Source organism: Oenanthe melanoleuca, chromosome 5 (assembly GCF_029582105.1).
Source record: "Oenanthe melanoleuca isolate GR-GAL-2019-014 chromosome 5, OMel1.0, whole genome shotgun sequence".
Classification (NCBI taxonomy): Eukaryota; Metazoa; Chordata; class Aves; order Passeriformes; family Muscicapidae; genus Oenanthe; species Oenanthe melanoleuca.
This window is the reverse complement of record NC_079339.1, coordinates 14622061-14643795: the sequence shown is the minus strand read 5'-3', so window position 1 is coordinate 14643795 and position 21735 is coordinate 14622061. Positions and strand designations below refer to the sequence as shown.

The following is a 21735-nucleotide window of genomic DNA, read 5'->3' as shown; positions in this document are numbered from 1 at the left end:
ATTATAGTAGTGAGAAGGAGATGTGACTTTTTCTACAGGCTTGAAGCATTTGATTTGCCTGTTAGAAACACCATCCTAAAACCTGCAGCCCTCATCCTTCAGAAAGAGTGGCAGAGGAAGCCAACATATGAGTCAGGATGGTATTTACTGTGCCCAAATTAGCAGTGGGTGTGTGCACATCAGTGTGGTTCTTTGAGGGTTGGCTTCCTGTTTGTGGAAGCCATTCCAGGACAAAGCTTGAGCCTTTCTGAGTCATGTTGGCCATTTCACCAGGGTTACACCCGTACTGAGCTGTGTTTCAGCCAGGAGATGGTTGTCTTGCAATGCAACACACACCATCAGGACAGCTTTTCTGCCAGCCCAGCTGGAAAGCAGGACACTCTGGAATCATTCTCCATGGCTCCATGACTTCTCTGGCACTTAAGGTATCCTCTGCAGAGCAATCTTGCTAACTTTAAATAGCTCTAGATTGCAGCAAAGCATAAGGGCTTTCCCATGCAGAGCAGATGGATAAAAAGAAGGAAAATTAAAAAACATGTCCCTGGATAAGAAAGTATATAGATACTGGTCAAGAAGATTTGAGGTATATTGTGATAAGACTTTTTTCCCCACTCTTCCCTGAATTATTTGCAAAATCAACACAATTTTTCAAAGTGTTTTGCTGATTTTCAATTAGCTTTTTTTTTGCTGAATGAGATTAATTCACTCCTAGCCTGACAAAATAACTACAGGAAATTGCTTCTTTCTGCTGCTCTCCACAGCAAGTGTTTACATGCACAGAAATGAGCACATTTTTTAGAAATGGAAATCATCCAATAAATTAAAGAAGTACAGTATGTCTTAAAAGACTAAATCTGCTCCAGTATTTTCAAAACAATATGCAAGACCTGAGGTGTGTGATTCCTAATGGAACTAGGGAGAGTCACAACATTGCAGTACAGGTCTTTGAGATGAGAACATGTGAGACCTGGTTTCACTAAGCTTTAAACCAGCACTGCCCTGGTTTAAAGAATTCACAGCTTCCTGGGAGTGCAGAGAAGAAAGCAAGCAAACAAGACCACTGAAGAGAAAAACCTCTGAATAGCAAAGGCAATATGTAAAGGAAAGGTAAACAGAAATGACAGTATTATTTGCATTCATTGTCTAGAAAATTGGTAGTGATCAAGGTGAGGGCTTTTAAAGGATGGCTAATCTGAGTCGTTTTAAATTCATCTCAGCTATGAGCTGCAACTGTATCTACATACATTTTGACAGAGACAGACTGACTAAGTTGAACCCTTTTTATAAGTTGAACCCTTTTAATATGCACCTAAGCATACGTGGCAAAGAATAAACACTTGGAGTCAACTACAGGTACCTATAGTCGTATAGTCAGTAGTGTAAAAATCCCAGTTAATGCACAGCAACCCAAACCTTCACAGAGCAGTTAAACCTGTTTTTAAGAGGGCATCACTGGTGGCTACAATAATTTGCCCTCTCACTGATTATTGGAAGATTCCTACCAACTAGAAGTCTAACTAAACTTGGATAAAAAAGTCTCTCAGTCTGACAACTATAGAGTTAAACATTTGCCTGGAAGGCTTTTCTCAGATGGCATTTTAGAATTATTTTCATTAAAATGAAGATCATTTTATGATTGACTTCAATGGGAGTACATTCCCATTAATACCAAACATTTTGAGAATGTTGTGTTTGTCAGATTCAAGTGTAGAATCACTGATCCTTAAGGGAGTGCTATCAGAAAGAGAGCTGAACTTCCTCCAGTGATTTAATTTGCTCTGCAACAAATCTCTCTAAAAGAGACAGTTATATCCTGGATATTAAGGCTTTCATGCAGAGGTTCACCAGATTTCACATCTCTACGAGAAGACCTTTTTTAACTGAAGGGATTTAAAGCAAGTCCTCAAAAAGGGAGCATGCAGAAACTGGTTTGATTGCCTTTTTTTACCAGCAAGGCACTAGACAACACTGCCTGGCATATTGCTGCACAGACTGACAGCCAGCTGAGAAAGAGCTGGGTATATGACCTGACTTTGTATTTCATTAGAAAATCATCCTTGTGCCAAAGGCTTCTTCACCATTTTAAAAACAATCACAGCAAGGACATAAAGCTGGATTTTCCTGTAACACACTGAAAAAAAAAGATAAAGAAATTAATTCTTGCCCCACTGTTGACTTACAGATACAGCAAAATTCAGTCTCTAAAACAGTAAACTCAGAAGACATGAGGACTTCCCAAAGGGAGTCACGGTAGAGTTTTTCCCTCTTCCCCATCCTACCTGCTCCAGAGTCAGCTCTTCAATCCTGGGTAAGTACTGGGAACAAACAGTGAGAAAACCTCCTTGGCAGGATCCTCTTTTCAGTGAGTAGCCAATTTCTCAGCTGCAATCTCAGAATTATTGAATTAGGGCCAGCTAATCCTTGCATTCCCACCACAGACTCTGCACAGGGCCATGGAGCACACACTGTCACACCAGGGTTAAGATTGTAGTCTACCACAATGAGTTTTTCACTTTGTTAAGTGAACTATGACACTGACAAATATTATCTCATAAAAACGTTTCTAGTGTGATGCCAAAGAAGAGGGTTGCAAGTTTAAATGTCATGGCTAAGAGTTCATTGCTCTTCAGAGCAGAGGGAATATGAGGTGAAAAGAAGCTAAAAATCAAGCTGCAAAAATATTAGTGCTTCTAGGCATGTCCAGAAACAAGTAAAGAAAGGATTGTGTTTCATTTGATAGAAGACAAGGGCTCAGCTGCCCAAATTAAAAATAACTCAACTCCATTTCTCTGAATTTACTTCACTTCATTGCTGTATTTATCTATGCCTGGCTTAAATCCTGAAGTAATTGGAAATCATTTAAGTAGAATAATTCATGCTTCTAGCACTTGAGAGTTCAGTTTGGTGAGTTTATAAGAGTTTTTTGCAAAAAGCTTACACTAGGCCTGAATTTGCATATTTGGACCTTTACTGGGACCTGTGTCTGAGCACAGAGTGGTGTGTTTCCTCTGTGGACACCCCAGGAAACCACAAAGCAAAAAGTGAGTGTGTGAGAACTGATGTTTGACATTCCTAGGCCAGGGGCCAACCTGGCAAGCACAGCACTTGCAAGGCCCAAGCAGAAAAGGTTTAAACTCTACCTTAGCAGCTGCAAGGGCTTTTGAAATCCTATACTTTGGAAATCATAACCTATTTCTTCTCTGCTTCTGGCAGAGCACACACTCCTCTTGTTAATAAAGCAAAGCATCTCCGAGGAATTCACAACCACTGGAAAAAAGTCTAATGTAAAGTAGCAATTTAATTTACAGAGCTCCTGATAAAGGTCTTTTACTTTGGGATATGACATAAGGTTGTCACTAAAAAGACTACACACTTAACCATGAATAAGATGTTTGTCCTTGACTACCAATACAGCAGAACCAAGGCCACGAATAACTGTACTCCTAACTGGGCATCATGCCAGTCCCAAAATTTGATGCCTTTGGCCCTCCTGCTCCTTTTGCAGGGTGTATTGGCACTGCAGACAGCCTTCCTTTTCCTGTGTCAGTCCCCTCCAAAGTGGAGCCTGGTTGCAATCCCACATCTGCTGAGGCATGTGGAAAGCAGCAGCTGCACACAGCAAAAGGCCAAAATACCCAGATCCAGCTACTCTGAGCAGTCCTGGTGAGCATCCTCCTGGAAATCACTAGTAACCTACACAAAGATACAGCTTAGCAAAATACAGCCTATCATCTTTAAAAACAGTTCTTTCCACTGCCCACCACACCTGGGAGCAATGAGCAGGTGTATGGAAAAGAAGCAAGAGACTCAAATGGGCCTGAAACATGGTGAAACGCTTCCTCAGGAAGATAGTCGAGACTGTTCAGTGGATTTTGCCTTCACATTCAAAGTCTGCTAATTCACATAAATCCTGATCTTTCTGTAACGCATGTTTGGTCATGCTCAACTCTGCTAATATTAAGGATACAATTTTTTCACATTGAGTCCTCAGTTCTTTAGCAGTTATGGACTCCAAGACTTCCCTTTAGCTTTCCACTCTTAATTTTATAAGATTATGGAACACTTGGAAAAAATACTAGGCTTTTTATGCCAGAAGGTCACTAGCTATAAGGAATCAACTTGCTATTAAATCCATTTGTGTATCAAAAGAGGGATCCAGACATAAGAGTACACATAATTCAAGTGAAAATTAATAGTATACTTCTAATATTCATTGGAACTCTATAAATTATGTATAGAGTAATTTTTGTAAGGCCACATAACATCATTGGTCATAGTCTGTTTTTTTGTTTGGAACAGGGCAGAAAATGTCACTGAACTCATACATATGCATTCTACAATTTACAAACCCCATACATCATCTTCATTTAGCAATTGTAAGAGGTGAAGGGTCCCCCACAAGCACTGGTAAGTTGTTTCAGTGATTGATTAGTCTCTTTCATGTAAAGATTACATTTATCTGCTTATCCTCCACCCCCAGTGCTGACTCTCAGGCAGCAGAACCTCTGATGTGCTGTTGTCTCTGATAAGAGAGCCCTCAGCAGGATGCAGAGCTGGGCAGAGATGGGTGAGGTAACTCAAGCACAACCAGCAGCACAGCCTCCAGATACTGTTCTGCTCCTGACCATATTGTTCTTGTAAGGCAAGCTATCTAACCCACATTTGGGGATGATCTAAAGTGGCTATACTGCTCCTGGTACGCAGAAACAGCCAAGGGAAGCAATTTGATTGTTCCTACACAGCATCCTCTCATGGCAATATACACTGCCAATATCCACATGCTGCAGGCAGGTGGCAGGGGAAAGGAACTCCTCCCAACACATTGGCAGGAGTCAAGACAGACAGCTCCCAGACTGGAGTCTTTGCTAAGAATACTCCAAAAACCAGCTGCACCTGACTTCTTTCCCTATGGTACAGCTCAGCTGGTTCAAATGCCTCAGGAAAACTCCTTCCTCTTGTTCCATCACAGCACAGAGATGTGGCCACACAGAAACACCTCATTTTCTTCCTGCACCCACCTCCAGCTGAGCCAGACAGCCCTGGCCCAGCAGCCACCTTCTGCTCCGTGCTGCCTCTGACCCACATGTCATCTGCTGCCAGTGCTTTTGCTGCTTCCTTCCAGGTCACTGCCCTGCCTCTAAAAGCACATTCCCTCCACCTTCAAAATCTTGACAGTCTGATTTAAGACAGTCTCTGTCAGCATTTACTGCTGGCAGCCTGACCCTCAGCTGACAGTAAAGCATGCAGTGCTTTCCTTCCTCCTCCCAAATCCTGCTCTGTGCATGTATTTGCAGTAATAATAAAAGCTCAGGCACCTTCCCCATCACCATTCAAGACGTTATAGCAGCCACAAGGAAAAGCCTTTTCCTCTCTGATTCTGCTGCTTGCTGAACATCTGCTCCCTGCTCGTCCTCACTGCTGCCCAAATAGACTTCTGTAACAAAAGCCAATCAACCTCAGGTAGTTACTAGAGGAGTCAAAGAAGACATGATTTGGTCAGGTCACAGTCTGATTGCAGTTCTGAATCTGCCAAGAACCATCAAAACTCCTGATGAAGTCTTGTTCCCATCTACTTAGTAGATTATAATAGCAAATGTGTTTCCAGCCAAGCATTTTTAGAAGAATATTTCTCTGCAGAACCTTTCAAGGGAAGAACCCTCTGAAATCTCTTTGCTCAGTAGGGTCTGATCATACACTGTACTCTTTTATGTTGCACCTGACTGATCCTTGTGCATGCTAAACCAGACATCCTGTCTTCTGGAGGGTGCCATTTTCTTCTTTTTCCCAGAGATTCTGAGGATATGATCCAGCTGATACACACAGTCAGTATATGGATCTCTCCCTGGAGATACAAAAACACATCTCCAGTCACTTCAGCTCTGGAAGCTCAGATGAATCTTACTCTGCATCCAGCCATGGCCAGGACAGAAATGCCTTTTTTAGAGGAAGCTGGTGAGCTTGGCAAAACACATCCTCCTGCATCACAAGGGAGAAGGGATGAACAAATCCCAGGCTGGCAGAACAAGGAGCATCAAAGTAGAAAGTTGCACATATCCTGCCAGTGATTTTTTGATGGGTGAACTCAGGGCCAAGCTGGACAGGCTTGTCTCAGCACTGGCCCATGATCAGACTTTCCTGTCATTTCCCTGGGCCAGTACTCTAACATCTGACCAGAAATGCCACCTTTACCAAGTGGGAATGACTGCTAACATACATAGAGTTAGTCTTATATATTTGCTAGTTATGATTAAGGAAATGAGGGGAAAAATGAGGGTTTTTATGTATACTGTCAAATTAAAAATGTCTTTCTTTTGGGAAGGCAAGGGACAATCCATATTTAATGCTACATTGTTTCTCTTATGAAACTCTATTTATTCTTGTGTAATTTTGTGAAAGAAAATTGTTTGAAGTTCCAAATGGCCCAATTCTTTGCTGCAGAAAATTGGTAACTAACTTCTCTGCAAGCACCATGTGTTAACTTACAGTTGAATGAAGCTGAAATGGTATTTGTCCTTGCAAGTGATCAAGAGATGTCATTGATACCTTCCACTGGGTACCCACTGAGGGAAATTCAACGGGCTTTGGCATCACCCACCAAGTGATGCCAGGTAAAATCCTGCAACTTGGTCTGAGATTGCTTTCTCTTATTTTGAGGACAAGGACTGGTTGCCTCAGCTTGCCTCACAGCTAACGGGTCAAGATAACCTTAAGGATGGCCTTAAGAGTTTATTTTATTTTAAAAGAAGTGGCCCTGCAAATGGCTTATTAAAGTGACATCAATTTAGCAATGGTTTCTTGCAGTAGAATTTTGTATTTCAATTTCCCATGTGGGGTTATGCATTTCTGGTTTGTGCTCAGGGAGGGGGAGGCAGTTAAAAAGAAGGAAGAGGAGTGAACTGAATATTCATGAGTAGGATAAAGTAACATCCTTCTCTTGGAGCAATGAAACCAAAAAATATTTAACGGAATTTGATTTTATCTCCTATAATCTCAATAATCTACGATACAGTGATATTTTCTTTAAAAAGTGCAAGATATTTCATTGTTAAAAACCCCTTTTCTTAGTTTTTCCTAAATTTGTTTTACTCTTTGTGGTGGCCAAATAAATTTCAATAAAGCAGGAATATATCAAGTCTCAGTAATAAAGATATTGGGGGAAAATTGGTTTCATTTTTTTAGGAGTTTGAGTTTTTAAAAAAGACGGTTCTTCCCTGAGAAATTTGGCAACCTGTCTTTGAGCAGAGGGATTACAATATTACAAACAGATTATGATTGTTTTACTGGCCCCACTGATGATGTCTCCACAAATTTGCTTTGTTGAAAGTAAATGTAAGATACACAAAAGGGACCACACTTCTTTCCTGGTTAACTACACAGCCACATCTGCATCTGCTCTCTAAACACTGCAGACAGTCTTGCCAGGAGAAGTGATCAAGGCTAGAAAGATTCTGTGCATTGATGCAGCACCTCCGTATCTCCTCACAGACCACCTAATAGGTTTTATATTTCCATGCATTTCCTCCAGTGTATCCTCATCCTCCCTTCTACATCCAACAACCACCAGAGGCTCTGGAGGATCATGAACTTGGTGATTCCAAGCACGATTGTGCCAACTACCCCATGCATGCCACATGCCACAGCCTTCCTCTCAAACCTGTTTGCCTTTGAGAGCTGTCCCCCTCTGCTGAATTTTGCTGAAATGTTAGTGCTTCATGGACAACAGAATCACAGAATGGCTGAGGACCTCTGGAGGTCATCCAGAGCCCCCCTGCCATAGTTTTACAAGCAGCTGGAGGGTCCCTGCAGCCATGGACAAAGGAAGCTCTGCACCAGCTACCTCCTCCTGTGTGCAGTTTAACATCAGTTTTCTGATTTATGAACCCATTGGCTAGTTTGTGCTGTCTTTTTAGGAAACCTTTCAGGGCTTTTCCTTTTGCATAAGGATTGCATAAGCTTCAACTTCCTAGGAAACTGGGCTAAAAAAAATTCAAAGCATATTAAGTGTCACAGCTAAGATTAGAGCCTGCAGGCAGGGATATGTAAACCAAAGTGTGCTGTGAAGGAAGCAGCAGTGTAACTGAACCCAACTGGCTCCTTGTGAGCTCCTGAGAGTCTTTCACAGAATTCAGACCTCTGATGGACTCTATAGGGTGCAGGAATGAGCAAATCTTAGGTTTAGTATCAGAATAAACAGACTCTGGGCACAGAAGAACTGAAGGACTTGCTTTGATTTACAAGCATTGTTACATCCTATGATAATTAATTTCATTAATAGGCCTGATATCAAGCTCTCATTATTACAGGATAGTGTCAGAAACAGCAGAAATTGCTCTCATTACACATCTGCTCCACCTAGACTGATAAATACTCTGCTCCCATGCTGGCAGGACTGCCAGTGTCAGGAGAGCAGCTGCACCCTTGCTAAGCTGGCCAAATGAGCTTCCTTGGAGACCAGCAAAGGCAATGTACTGTGAAGTTGCGTGTGAGGACCTGCGCTTTTAAGGATAAGGAGCACTCTGCACGGCAGCCAGCTGACCTACATTTACAGCTGAAGATGTAAAGCTGACCCACAGGGACTTCTGTCTAACCTACAAACACAGAAGGAGAGCTACTCCTAGAACTATAAACTGAGCAGCAGCAGCATGGGGACAGGCTTTTCCTGATCCCAGTTCAGACCAGTTCAATGCACCATGGTAAGCCACTGCCAGCAGGGAAGCACATCCCAGGATAACTCCTGCCGCCTCAATATGCCTTGCTGCAGGGAGAAAAGCACAGTTTTCTATGTGGAGGCAAACAGAGTGAGCAGTGAGATGGAAGCCTGGACTAAGCTGGGCAAGCCAGGCCCTGGGGTCCCACTGCAGGCAGTAAAGCTGCAGCAAAGGCAGTGCTGCTGTGGTGTCTCTGCTGCCAAGCTCACATTATTAGAGCTCACACAAGGAGCAGCACCGAGCCACAGACACAGCTCACCACGTGAGCAAGAGTAACCTTCAAAAAACAAAGGGGACAAACAGTGCATTGTAGGGTTGCTAGGCCATAAAGAGAGAAGAGGAAGAAAGAGTGAGAGGCACAACCTTCCCCAGGCACAGTGGTGATAGTTGCATCAGAAGAGAATCACACACTTGGGACCAAATTTTTAACCCCCACCAAAGTAGCTCTATTGAGATCAGCACAGTGCTGCTCCACAGTGTATGAGGATCTCTCCATTGGTATAAATCAGCCTTTAGAAAAAACAGGCTCCCAGTTAATTTGCTGAGTCCTTCCTCCAAAACACTGATTTTTCTTGAACAGAGTATTCCCTGTCCCACTGTGGGGCTGCAAGGTCACATAGGAAAGATGTAAAAGAAAAACTGAAAGTTACTACAAGGCTGAATTGCATATCCTAAGCCCACCTATTAAAGACAGACTGTAAGTGTTAATTAAACTACCTTGTCTATAGTACAATTACATCACACAGTTTCATCCCCACTTTAGAATTTTATGAGACAAAACCAGAGCGAGGAATAGCTCTGTAAATGCATGTAAATAACCACAGAAGGAAACAATCATTGATAAAGCCTGGATAGAAAGATATCTCCCAGATTACTTAGTACTAATTTCCTTTTAGTTTCATTTTGCAGAAATCTAACCATCACTTATCAAAACTTCACATAGACAAGACCTTTCCTGGGACCATGCAAATGCCTGGTGGAGATGGGAGCCAGTGCAGCTTAACTGCAGCATGAAGCAGGGACTGACTGCTGAGACACAGCCACGTGTCTTACTTGCAACTCAGAGCTTGTGTTGGTGCAAGTTGCTGCAGTGGGTGTCTATATTTATCACACTTGACTGGGTCATGTTTGTTACCTTGGTTCTCAGGTAGAAGTCACCTCCATAAAGGATCTTCATGGCATTTCTATGACGCCCTGATGGAAAGTGTGATGCCCACGTATTGCAGCCAACATGGGACATCAGCTTGAACACAAACCATTCATGTTTTCATGCATCATATCTTTGTCCTTCCACCCAGCCAGAGCCTTGTACCATAAAAGGAGGGTAAGAAGATAAATAAATACTACCTATTTTTTTATATTAAACTTTAGTGCCCACCATATTAAATAAGGTCAAGAGGAATGAGGTTTGGTTTGCAGACCAAACAACATTTAATATAAAAACCTAATCTGCTGTGGTAAAGCTCTTTGAGGAAGTTCCTGTTTCCTGTTTCATGGATTCTGGAAAATAATTCAAGTAATAGAATCATGGAATCATAGAATATCCTGAGTTGGAAAGTATCCACAAAAATGATTGAGTCCAACTCCTGGTCTTGCACAGGGCAAGTGCTTACTGTTCCTTTCCTGAGACAAGTGTATTTTTCTACTATGCTTTTTTCCAAGCACAGTCTTTTCTATTACAAAGGTTGAGGCAATTACCCATGACTGTCCCTGACAAATCTTACTAGTTCAGCAAGTCAATTCCAAATTTTACTCCTCACAGATTTCAGCAAGCTCATGATCATCAATGCTTTTTGCCAAAGTTAGGACCTTTTTACTTGTATGAAATAGACATTTCTATTCATTCAAGGAAGATGGACTAGAAAAACATTTCAAAAGTGATTACAGGATTCAACATCATAAGCTCCTAAACCACTTTTAAAAGCTAGAAGGTCAGAAGCTTTAAAGCTGCTTTTGACAACTTTTAAATATTTCACCCTAATCTTGAACTACAGCAATTTACAAGAACCTGAGGAGATGACAGATCATTCCACTAAGGAGCAACCTGTCAGACATCATTTTTGTTAGTAATCATCTCCTCTAAGAACAGAGGTATTGACCAGCATATATTCCATGTGGCAAATTACATATTCACTAAAACCTATACAGTCATCTGGATTTATGAAATATTGCAGAATTCTCTCAAGGGAAAACAAAAGCATATAATCCTTTTGTGGTCTAGCCTGAAAATTACAGGTCTATAACACCACATAGAGCATTTTCCTTCCTAAGAAGCCAGCTGAAAAGAGAAGCCAGGTATGTTGAGGGAACCTTTTATATATTAGCACTACAGTATTGGCTGAAAGTTCACATCTCTCATTGTTTTCAGTGCCTTATATCTGAGTTCCATGAAGCAGCAAATTGAACGATTACACAATCTTTAAAGTTCCCCCCATTTCAGTTTCCTATGTGGAGAACAATTTTTTCAACTTTGTGCCTTGTACTAGCTCTCCATTTTGACAGCCTATTTTAGCCTAATTCCCAAAAATTGCCACATTTCAATGGTTTCTTCACCAAAGGAGCAATGCTCATCTGGACACACTTAGCCAGCCACATTTCATCAAACACATAACATGGTGCTTGGTAGAGAAATGCACCATCTGCTTTGGGGTTTAGGTTTTCATATTGTGCCATCTTTTGCAAAGGCTAAGGGGACACAAATCTTTGCTTATATGGGGTTATTGGTGAGTGAGTCTATGTAGCTTTGCCATTTACTACTGCCAAAGGAGAAGCTGAAACTACTCTGGGGGTGCTGACAGTGTTGTAGCTGCAAGTGGCCACAGGTTGCTGTCCTGCTGGTAAAACTTTGACAAGAAGATTCCAACAGGCTTTCCCTTCCCTCTGCTTCCACCCTGCATCTCCTTATCCCTGGAAGGTTCACATTAACACCATGAGGGAGGAAACCTGTTTTTGAGGTACACCCATATGTGCTTTGTAAACACTTCAGTTTACATTAAAGGCACGAGCTGTGCATAATCATTATCATTTTTTGGTAGGAACACACAGAAAGGTCCCAAACACTGTCTGCCCACTAAGATCAAAGTGGCTACAAGAGCTACACCACGAGGGAGGACGAGAGCTGCTCTGGAGAGGTTCTGTCACCCATCCATCTGTTGTGACTGTGGGTGTAGAAAACAGGGTGTCACCTAGCTCCTGTTTTCTCCTAGACTGCAGTGCTCTGCAGATAATAATGAGCAAACTTCAGCAAGCTTTGCTTTCCAAGATGGTATTTCCATGGAGATATTCCTGAATGTCTCCAGTTGGTGTCCTGGCTATCGACTTCAGTTTTGCTTCTAAAAGGTATGATAAATAATGTGATTAAAAGCAAATAGTTTGTCTTTATTCCAAGAGATATGTGTATCAGGCTGGTGGGTTTTTTGGTGATGTGTATTTCTCACACACAAAGAAATTCTAATTTTGCTTTGCCTTGCTTTATAAATTTCTTCTCTGGTAAGTTTTTATTTATCCCTGCATGCCAGGCATCCTGGAATCTAGACTGTGCAGCAAGGAAAAGCCATCCTCACATATTCTGTAAAATAATGGAATTTGCTAGTGGTGAAAAGAACCTTCCTGTGATCTGGAACGTGAGGAGGTTGCTGGCTCTGCTGCTGAGGTGGATGCAGCAGACTGGAAAACTCTGAGCTACCTAGGATATCTTCTCCCAATAATGTCCATCCCCTTACTCAAGCCAATATTTTGCTCAGAAAGCCTAGATCAAATGTTAGGTTCTGTATTCCCTGAAAATAAATGCCTTACTGTTGCAGAAGCTGCAGAGCATGTGATCAAAGGATGCCATATGGGCCATTTATTAACAATGAAAAATGAATGCACCATTTGTCAGGCTGTAATTGAAACGGAAGAACAATTCCAGTTTTCACTCCCACTGTTGATCTGGCTATCTGTATCACAGAGCATAAACAGTTTCTTGCCTTACTACTCCTAGCATGAATCCACAGCACATTAGGTTTACACATGGATATTGAGAGTAAATATTACATGTTATGACTCAATAACATGCTAGCATATATGTAAGCATATTGTCTATCAGCTTCCTACTTACATACATGTTAATGGCTTCATGTTTATATACATATACAGAAATACAAATTCACATCCAAGCTACAAAGATAAAAATAAAATCACTGCAGACAGTTTACATGTCATTCTGAATTCCAAGTGTTTTAAAATACTACTGCAGTTTGCAAGTCCACATTCTAAAGGAACATGCTGAAAGAGGCTTGCATAGAAGCTATTTTAAACAAATCAATATATTTCCACTTTCTTAACTCAGGTCTTAATCCAAAAACAAAACATTTCAAGATAAATGCTTTCTTAAGTCAAAGAATCATAGTTTTCTCTTGGTTTAATTTCTATTAATTTCATTTCAGAATTGCCAAATATAATCATTAGCAAAGATCACAAGCTTTATATTTTTAGTTGCCTCCTCTTTCTGCTTCTCTCCATTTTCTCCCCACAAAGTAAAATGTCTAGAATTGCCCTTATCTTTTATCTACTCCAACAAAACCAAGGAACTTGCAACATTTATGAGACTGAGGGAGGCAATTGGGGTCCAAAGCATCACACCAGACTGATAGCAGAACAGGAAATCTGAAACAGCAAAACAGAATCTGCCATTCTGTTTTCAGGCTGACTGCAGCCATGATCTTCCAACTACAAGCTGAGGCCAGGCCAGCAAAGGGCAATTCATTCCATGTGACTGATCCTCATCTCCTGCCCTGCCACAGGCCCCTGAGACACCCTTGCTTCCCTGGGACTGCTCTCAGACACCAATACAGCTCAGGCACAAGGAGCACTTGTTGGGTATCCATTCCACCAGTGCCCAAAGTCAGGCCACCTCTACCTTGGGCTTGACAATGACAGGAATCACTAACATTTTGTCTGTTGTGGCACGTAGAGTGATGGCAAAGGCTCAAATATAAGTGAGCAGCCTGTATTCAGCTCTTTCAGGGTTGCTATTTTGCTGGAACACACCAGCAGCACATCAGTAACAGGGTTTCAAAAAGCCCTTTGAATAATCAAGAGAATCAGTCATTTCCCTCCAAATAAATTGTATCCTACTTAGTGGCAAAGCTGCATTTCTACCATGGATTACCTTCAATGCATCTCATTTAAATTTAAAACTAGCAAAATTCACATCTTTAGGCAGTTGCCTCCCTTTTTATTTCCCTTTTCAGTATTACAGCTATAACAGCCACAGATTGCAACTTCACAGATGCATGTCTGACATTAATACAAAATACTTCTCCAGGAGGACGAACAGGAACTGAGCTGGTATGTCAATTCTGTGTTTTTCACATTTATTAAACTTAAATCTTAATATAGAAAATAAATATAGAAATATAATATAGAAATAAAGTCTAATTCAGACTCCATGAGAAAATCCCAGGAAATCACAAACACATCTATAAAACTAAGTATAAAATTCCATATAATGACAGAGCCTGTGATTTCTAGAAGGGATGTTTGAAATAAAATGGGTATGAATGTCAGCTTCCTATGGCTCCCTTGGAAGCCTCAGCGAGCAAGAACAGGAGCAGGAATGGTGCAGAAACACAGGAACAAACAAAAACATAGTTTAGACTATTTACAGGGCCAAATACATGTTTAGAAGACATTAGAACCAAAGTTTGTCAATGCTACATGGCACAATCCCACAAAAGTCATACTAAACCATATTTGTTACATCATTTCTCATTAATACAAGGTCTTACTTCACTCTCATAACCACAGGGCCACATGACTTCATGTTGTGTGCCATTTTGCCATTCCACTTGTCATGGGAGGAAGTTCAACAAGTTATTTCCTTCTGAGCTGAAATAGAGATGGAATTCCACCAAATGAGGCCTCCCCTCTTCCCCACTTAGAGATAATGGGAAGACTCCACCTTACAACTACAGCTGCAAATCAGTGTTCTTGTCTCTCCTGCGCCTACAAACTTGGCCCTCCCACTGTGTCCTCTCCCAGAGTACTCCAAACAGCTTCAACACAAGTTGGAAAGGCAGCTGTGGTGCAGGGGATTCCAAGAGGCTATAGCCAGCCCCATGCCATACATTTCTGACTCCCTAAGGAACCCACTGCATCCCAGGCCAGGATAGTACTGCAAAGCTATTCCAGCCAGGGCAAATCATGAAGCTCTCAGGAAGAAGAGTGGAGAAAAGCATCATTGCCATCAAGAGTTGTGCTATGCACAGCCCAAGAGAACAAAAAGATGGGAAATCTTTGGGGATTGTATACAGCTTTACTCAGGTTTAATTTAATGTATTGTCTTAGCTCTGAGGAAGGTATATCGTCCCTATGTCACTATGTTCAGCAGGGATTTGCTTGCATAAAACACTGACACCCCACTTCCTGCACCACCTCTCTTAACAAAAAAACCCTAAGAAATATTAGAGAGGTATTTTGACCAAGTACAGCAATAAAATGTTGTTTCCCAAAGCTGTCAAAAATACACATTTTCAAACTCCACTCCGAATATCAGGGGCACTGCAGGTTGTTACAGTGAAACTCGGGTTATTTAGTATCATTTTTGAAGCAGCAGGTATGATGCACTCTCAGGATTAGCTGTATCTTTCTATATTACAGGACTGCTGCAGTCTAAAAAGCTGCATTCCTTCATTCTGTTTCAGTGCTGCTGGTCAACCATCAATTCCTTAGGTAGCAATATTTTTGGGGCTCTTCAGAAATGTTTATCTGTAGAGCTGTTTGCAACCGATGTGGGTGCAATGCAGTATCCTGCCACTTTGAGCACCACACACTTTGGGGGCTACATTAAAAACATTCCCTTCCTTTGCTCTGCCCTATTTTTGCTCTGTGGCAACGCACAACTTGCAAAACGATCCATAACATCAAACTTCACAGAAGTTACCCTTAAAAAAGAAAGGGCGAGATTAATCAGCAATTTTTAGAAGACTTGAGCAAATATTAACAAGCAGCTCTGGTATTTTGAATTTCCACTATTAGCAAAATAATAAAACCAAAGAAAACATTTTAATATCAACATCTTGCAGCTGCATTTTGCTCTCTCATGGCTAAAAGCTTAAATCAATGTGTTGCAGCACAGGAAATAACCAGAGTAGGACACAAACGCAGTGTTTTAACCAGGATCATTGCAACAGTTAATCGAGCATTTTGTGACAGCAAGCCATTTACCAAGTACATTTTCACATAATTAAGCAGCAAACGAGTCACAGTCCACAGAAGCTGCAGATATAATTGTGTCAGCAATTAGATCATAAAGCACTTTAGGGATATAGACGTGGCTATACGGACCTGTCTGTCTGTACTCACCGTGCAGCAAGGCATGGGTGTTACGCTGGTCTCAAAACAATCGCTTTAGAGCCCCAGGCAGAGCAGCCTTCCTCTCACTCTCATCTCGGGCAAGTCAGTGTTTCTGGAAGGTGGCCAGGCAAGATCAGATTCATCAGCCAATAAAATTGTCTAAAGCTGCCGTTCCACAGGAGACCGTTCCTCTGGCTGCAGCCTCAGGAGCAGCCAATAAAGGAGAAAATCAGCATCAGAGTGCAGGCGAGCATTCTGCCCCGTGCTAAGGGTCTGTTCCCCAGAACTCCAGCTTTCCCCTGCCTCTGCTGTTTTACACAGTCATCCTGCATGGAAAACTTGCACTTGGCTTGCCTGGCTAAAATAGGTGCACAGCTATTCTGAACACTGACAAGGGTAAAGGAATCAGTCAGGCAGGTGCCTCACAAGCTGGGAAGCAATAGATTGGCATTCAGAGCCATGGATTCATGCTGCAAGAGGGGCACCCCAGCAGACCCAGCTTTTTGTGGGCACTGGGAATTACTGCTCACAAAACACAGCTTTACTCAAAGACAGACAATTCCTGGTGGGCAATGGGGAGACTGTGAAAACCTTACCCCTATTTTATGTTCCAGAGCTGGACCCTGCTGCGGTGGCTGCGGGAAGGAATCCTCTCCTCAGCCCCACGTGTTTGTCCTGGACTTCATTGCCATTCAGAGGAGCCCTTGATTTCACCCTGCCAGTCCTACAGCAGCAGCAAAATATCCCAGTGTGCAACAACACTTCACAGAGGAGCTGACACCCTGGGATCCTTAGGGCTTGCCTTTCCTTAGAAAAACAACAAAAAAAAAGCCAGTAAAAAAAACTTCAGTCTTACTATGTGTTACCTAACCAACAGTAAATCTTAAAGGTGACAAGGCATTTGTGACAATTATGCATGACAGCAAGTCAAGAAAGGCCTTTAGAGGTTTTACTTGTAAATTAACAATCAGAATAAGACCAGGCCTGTGTGTTATCAGTCTGAACATGCATATTTTGACAGCAGATGACATATTTTTGCCACAAAATCTTAGTAGAGAAAAGGCACAGGTGGTCTCTGAACTCTATTTTATTGCCTTGCTGGCATTTACCTCCCCTAACTTCTCTGAGGTTAAAACTATTTAGATTTGTTTCCACAGAAATTTTGCACCAAGTTGTTTTATCTGCAAAGAGGATTTGCTATTCAATCTAAGGGCAGCTCTGGTGAATTCCCACGTTCTCAGCATCATTTCTTTCAGTCTGCTGACACAACTGAAAAGCAAATACCATTCAGTCTTCACCAGTAATGTTACATACTCTCACCTACATGAATTGGAGGACAAAATTGTCTGTTGTGCAGACATCCTTAACCTTTGGAAGGTTAAGACTGCCTAAAAGCTACACTGCACCTTGAAATGGGAAGGGATTCTTAGGAAAAAAGCAAATGATAAGGAAAAAAAAAACATTAGAATGTGAAGGTTGGAAATTAGAATAGATTAGATATTAGAATGGGGTCAGTAAGACTGTCATTAATAATAACTGGTTTTTGTTTTCATGTGCCATTGCCTTAAACCTCCTGGTTTATATGGATATATTTTTACATATTTATATGAGACCTCTGCTCTCTTTCTACATATTTATGTGAAACTTCTCTTTTCATGATGGTACTATAGCTACTTTTGGAGAACAACAGGCCAAAGATGTTTCCCCCAGAGCTCTGAAGGCTGAAGGCTGTACACTGGAGGAGCTGAAAAACAGGCTCCTCAAAAATACACTGCTAAAATCAGGCAGCACAGAGGCACAACCTAACTGAATTCAGCAGCCTGGACTTTGTACTCTGATCTTGAAAAGCTGCATGTGCAAGAATTTATGATCTGGATTTTCCTTTGATGTAAATTGGCATAGACCCATGTCAATTCACACAGGCTTTTCTTCCAGCTGGGATCTTCTGCTATCTCTGGAAAACACAGGGTTCCATTTGGAGCTGTGGTATGCTGCTACATTGTCCATTCAAGGGCAGTGCTGGGCAGGGAGCACACACCAACCTGAAGGCTCCTGCTGAAGGCTCCCTCAGGTAGAGCCTTGGGTCTTGGAAACAGGCTTGTCAAGCAGTAGCTTCAGAAAACAGTGCCTTGTTGGACATATACTTGTTAGGAGCATCTGGCTCAAGGAAACCAAGGCAGCAGGGGAGGAGCTCCCTTACCTCTAGGAACAGGAGAGCACAAAGCCAGCAGCAGGCCAGGAGGCACAGCAGTGACACACAAATAGGGAGATGCCAAGCAGGTTCCCAGAGCAGCCAGCCTCCAGGAACTTCTTCATTCACAGCTGAAAAGAAAAAATCAGTCAGCCAGGCAGCTGTGCTGGTGTCCTATCCCAAGCATTGTGTTGATTTAGGCTGGAAATTGTGCACATTGTGCTAAAAACCTGGTGAACACATAAAGTTTCTTCTCCTCTGTGTTTGGAGTGAGGTCAAACTGCACAGAGAGGTGCTGCTGCAATGTTTGGTTTATCACTCATCATAAACTCTAGTTCCAGGACTTAAATTCAGTAATGGAGAACATTTTCTAAGCTGCTTTCTACACATATTTGAGGTGTTTTAGGCTCTAATTAATTTGGAACAGAGCACAGAGTTCAGAAATCATTATTTTCTCTCTCTCACATGCCCGTGTCCCACTTTAGTTTTAAAGTGGTAAGGCCCATCTAGATTAAGGCACCAGGAGGGAGAAGGAAGAAAGAAAAATCTAGCTGAATTGGAGATGGCTGACAGGGCATTTCATCAACCCAATTGTGTACTCAAAGCTTTTCAGAATCCATAACAAGAGTGGCCATTTAAATCAGTGAGTCATTGCAACAGCTGAAGGGGAAAAACCTTACACAAAAAAAAATGTCAAAAAAAAAAGAAGAAAAAGCAGAACTCTGCTTATCTGCTGAACCTGCTCAGAGAGGAGTTTCCATAGCATACTTGTGCTTTGCCTAGACATAACCCATTTCTTATTCTTTATAGCACTTTTATCCTTTGTGAACTTTGTGAACTAGGGGATTCCTTCTGGGAAAGCTACAGCACTTTCTAGGATAGCCCAGCAGCATGCAGGAAGCCTATGACACTTCAAGGAACTGAAGCATGTCTTTGTAGTTAGAGCTAAGACTCTTAAATCTGCATTGGGCTTCTCTGTAACACAAGATCAAAAGCTGCTCCCCTCTTCCCCATCTCTGCTAGCACCTGGATATACAGCTGGCATCCGTGTGTCCTCAGGAGGGGGTTGGGCAGTCTGAAACTTTTAACAGCAGTATTCTGCTTTTGTATGTTTTATGGGCTCAGTATTTGCACAGTGCCTTAATACTTATGTATTTTTTTTTTTTAATATATAGATGACCTCAGTGTTAAAAGAGAATGTACTGAATTTTGGGAGAAAACTGCTTTACACTCAACCCTTCACACTTACTCTGATCACAAAGGACAGCAGGATGCTGTGACTTTCTGTAGTTTCACCTTTTCTAGCAAGAAGTGATGAAAGGCCATATGTATGAAAAAATAATAAAATAATCAGAAGAACTCAGACTGTTTTTTTCACCTACCTCAAGTCTAAGCAGTCCCTGCTTGTTGGGAGTCCAGAAACATGGAGAAATCCAAGTGCAATATGCACCAGAAAACAGACATTGGTCCTAGAGTGAGCAGAATGTAGAAGGAGAGACAAGATCAAAGAATTGGTGTGTCAGTGCTCAGCTCCAGGTTGCTTCACACAGTCCTACTCCATGAGCAGCCTGTGGTGAGCAAAAGGGGTGAAGCCAGCTCTGTCAGAACTGGGGGTTTTGTGTGGCAGGTACTTGTAATAAACACCTTTTGTGTGTGGTGTCCTGTGATCTATCATGACAGATACCTAATTTATTCATTAACACAGGAAAGGAGACCCTAAGTGATTCAGAGCTGGGGAAAGAAAAAAAGAAGTCATGTTGCTCAGAGCTCTGATTCAGATGAAGCAACTCTGCAAGTCTAATAATGCAGCTTTTGGCCTTCAGTGTTATTTATGGGAAAAGTGAATTTGAACAGATCTGCTGGGTTTGTTCAATACAAGGAAGGGACTGGGTTTTTATTTACTCACACACCCCTCCTTAAATCAGTTTGACACTGCAGTACAGAGTCCTTGTCCTCTGCTTGGCATCCTCATTACCATGTGTAACAAATTTAACATCTTATAAATAATTTATGTTGTAACAGCAAATACAGCTTAGAAGAAAGAAAACATTTAGGAAATCAGGGATCAGAAAAGGCTAGAGTGAGTCAACACGGGCCTCTCTGTTTCCATGGAATTAAGGGCATTCCCCTACCCTCCTCAGCTGCAGTCAAACAGCAGCCCAAGTGACCGGGCAGGAAATATTGCATCGGATTACCAGAAAGGGAAGAAGAGCACTAAGCAGGGAGAGAGCTGCTGGACAGGGACCCAGCAGGAGCCAAACTTGTTTTCCACCTCACTTGCTGATTTCTGTCCTACTCTAGGCTGACCCCTAACTGTGAGGGGGAGGAAATCTATATAAATAAATGAAAAATTTGAGCAAACAGCTGTTCCAGAGTCAATACCTTGTCACATCCCATTTTCTGCTTGTTGAAACAAACTTTACCCATGCTTCCTCTGCTGCACTTGGGCTAATTTATCATGCATTATGTATGTTCCTCTGTCTCAGAGTTTAATTATTCATGAAACCCTCCACCCTCACCTTCTTTCCCCTTCCATGTGAGCAAGGACAAATGGGCACAATTGATCAACTCAAGACCTCCATCACCACCAGGTGATGCAAGGTGTGAGCCTGCAGCCTGGCCCAGCTCTGGGCATTGCTGGCTGTGCCAGAGCTCCCCAGATCCACGTGTTTACTGCCCATGGTTTGCCTCAGAGCTGGGGAGAGCGCAGGAGCGCTGCGTTAGACCTGGCTGCTGCTGCACACAAATGTCATCTCCCCTGGGGCTCCTTAACAACCCCTGTCCCTCAGACAGGTGCTGTGGGCTGGGGGCAGCCCAGTGTAACCCCTAAAGATGTGAGGTGGCCACCGAGGCGTGTACCAAAAACCCCAAAGCGAGACTGGAAACAAACCCTCCTCATCCCCCACGGCGGCGGGAACCCCGAGGAGCCGCCTCAGGGCCCTGAGGGCCCTCACGCCCAGGATGGGACTCATCGCTTCCCCCAGCACCATCTTCACTCCATTCCTGTCTGGAAGGAAATGTCTGGAGAAGACAAACCTACCTGCTGGGTCCAGCTTGCACAGGGGCCACGCCAGTGCTGCCCCCAGCGATGGTGGGAGCGGGGCAGAGGGGATGCGGCCTGACCGGGCGGGGAGGCCGGGCCTGATGGCGGCCGGGAGAAGATCCATGATGGTGTGGGGCCCAGGACAGCACACGGCAGGGGAGCAGCCGCTGCTGCTGAGTGAGGAGAGGGGCCTGTGATGGACCCAGCAGCCTCCAGCCCATTCCTCCCCAACCACAGCACCAGTGCTGCCCCTGGGAAAAGGCTCTCCAGGGAGAGCACAGGGACAGTGTGAGGAGCAGCCCTGACAGCAGCCTGGGGTGGAGGAGAGGCAGGTATGAGGAGCATTTACAAACCCAGGGAATGAGGAATTACGTACGGCACAGAAGCTTTTTCTGAGAGCCAGGATCTAAAAGCTGTTCTCAAATGCCAGTGCCATGGAATCTTGATTCTGTCAG

At 42.7% G+C, this 21735-nt stretch overlaps 1 protein-coding gene across 3 annotated transcripts in view; it reads right to left on the bottom strand.

Moving 5' to 3' along the window:
• Positions 1-21412, bottom strand: part of OSBPL5 (oxysterol binding protein like 5) — a 178722-nt gene extending 157310 nt beyond the window's left edge. Inside the window, exons 1-5 of one of the 3 annotated variants that reach the window (XM_056493714.1) lie at positions 21278-21412; positions 19620-19706; positions 18247-18368; positions 16643-16853; positions 16056-16158 (exon numbers count right to left, since the gene is read on the bottom strand). In XM_056493714.1, coding sequence (XP_056349689.1) covers positions 16056-16070 — 15 coding nt within the window. In that variant the 5' untranslated portion in view covers positions 16071-16158; positions 16643-16853; positions 18247-18368; positions 19620-19706; positions 21278-21412. Of the gene's footprint in view, positions 1-16055; positions 16854-18246; positions 18369-19619; positions 19707-21277 lie in introns of those variants that run through there. The other 2 variants (XM_056493715.1, XM_056493720.1) reach the window with 2 other exon arrangements.
• Positions 21413-21735: the final 323 nt, after the last annotated feature.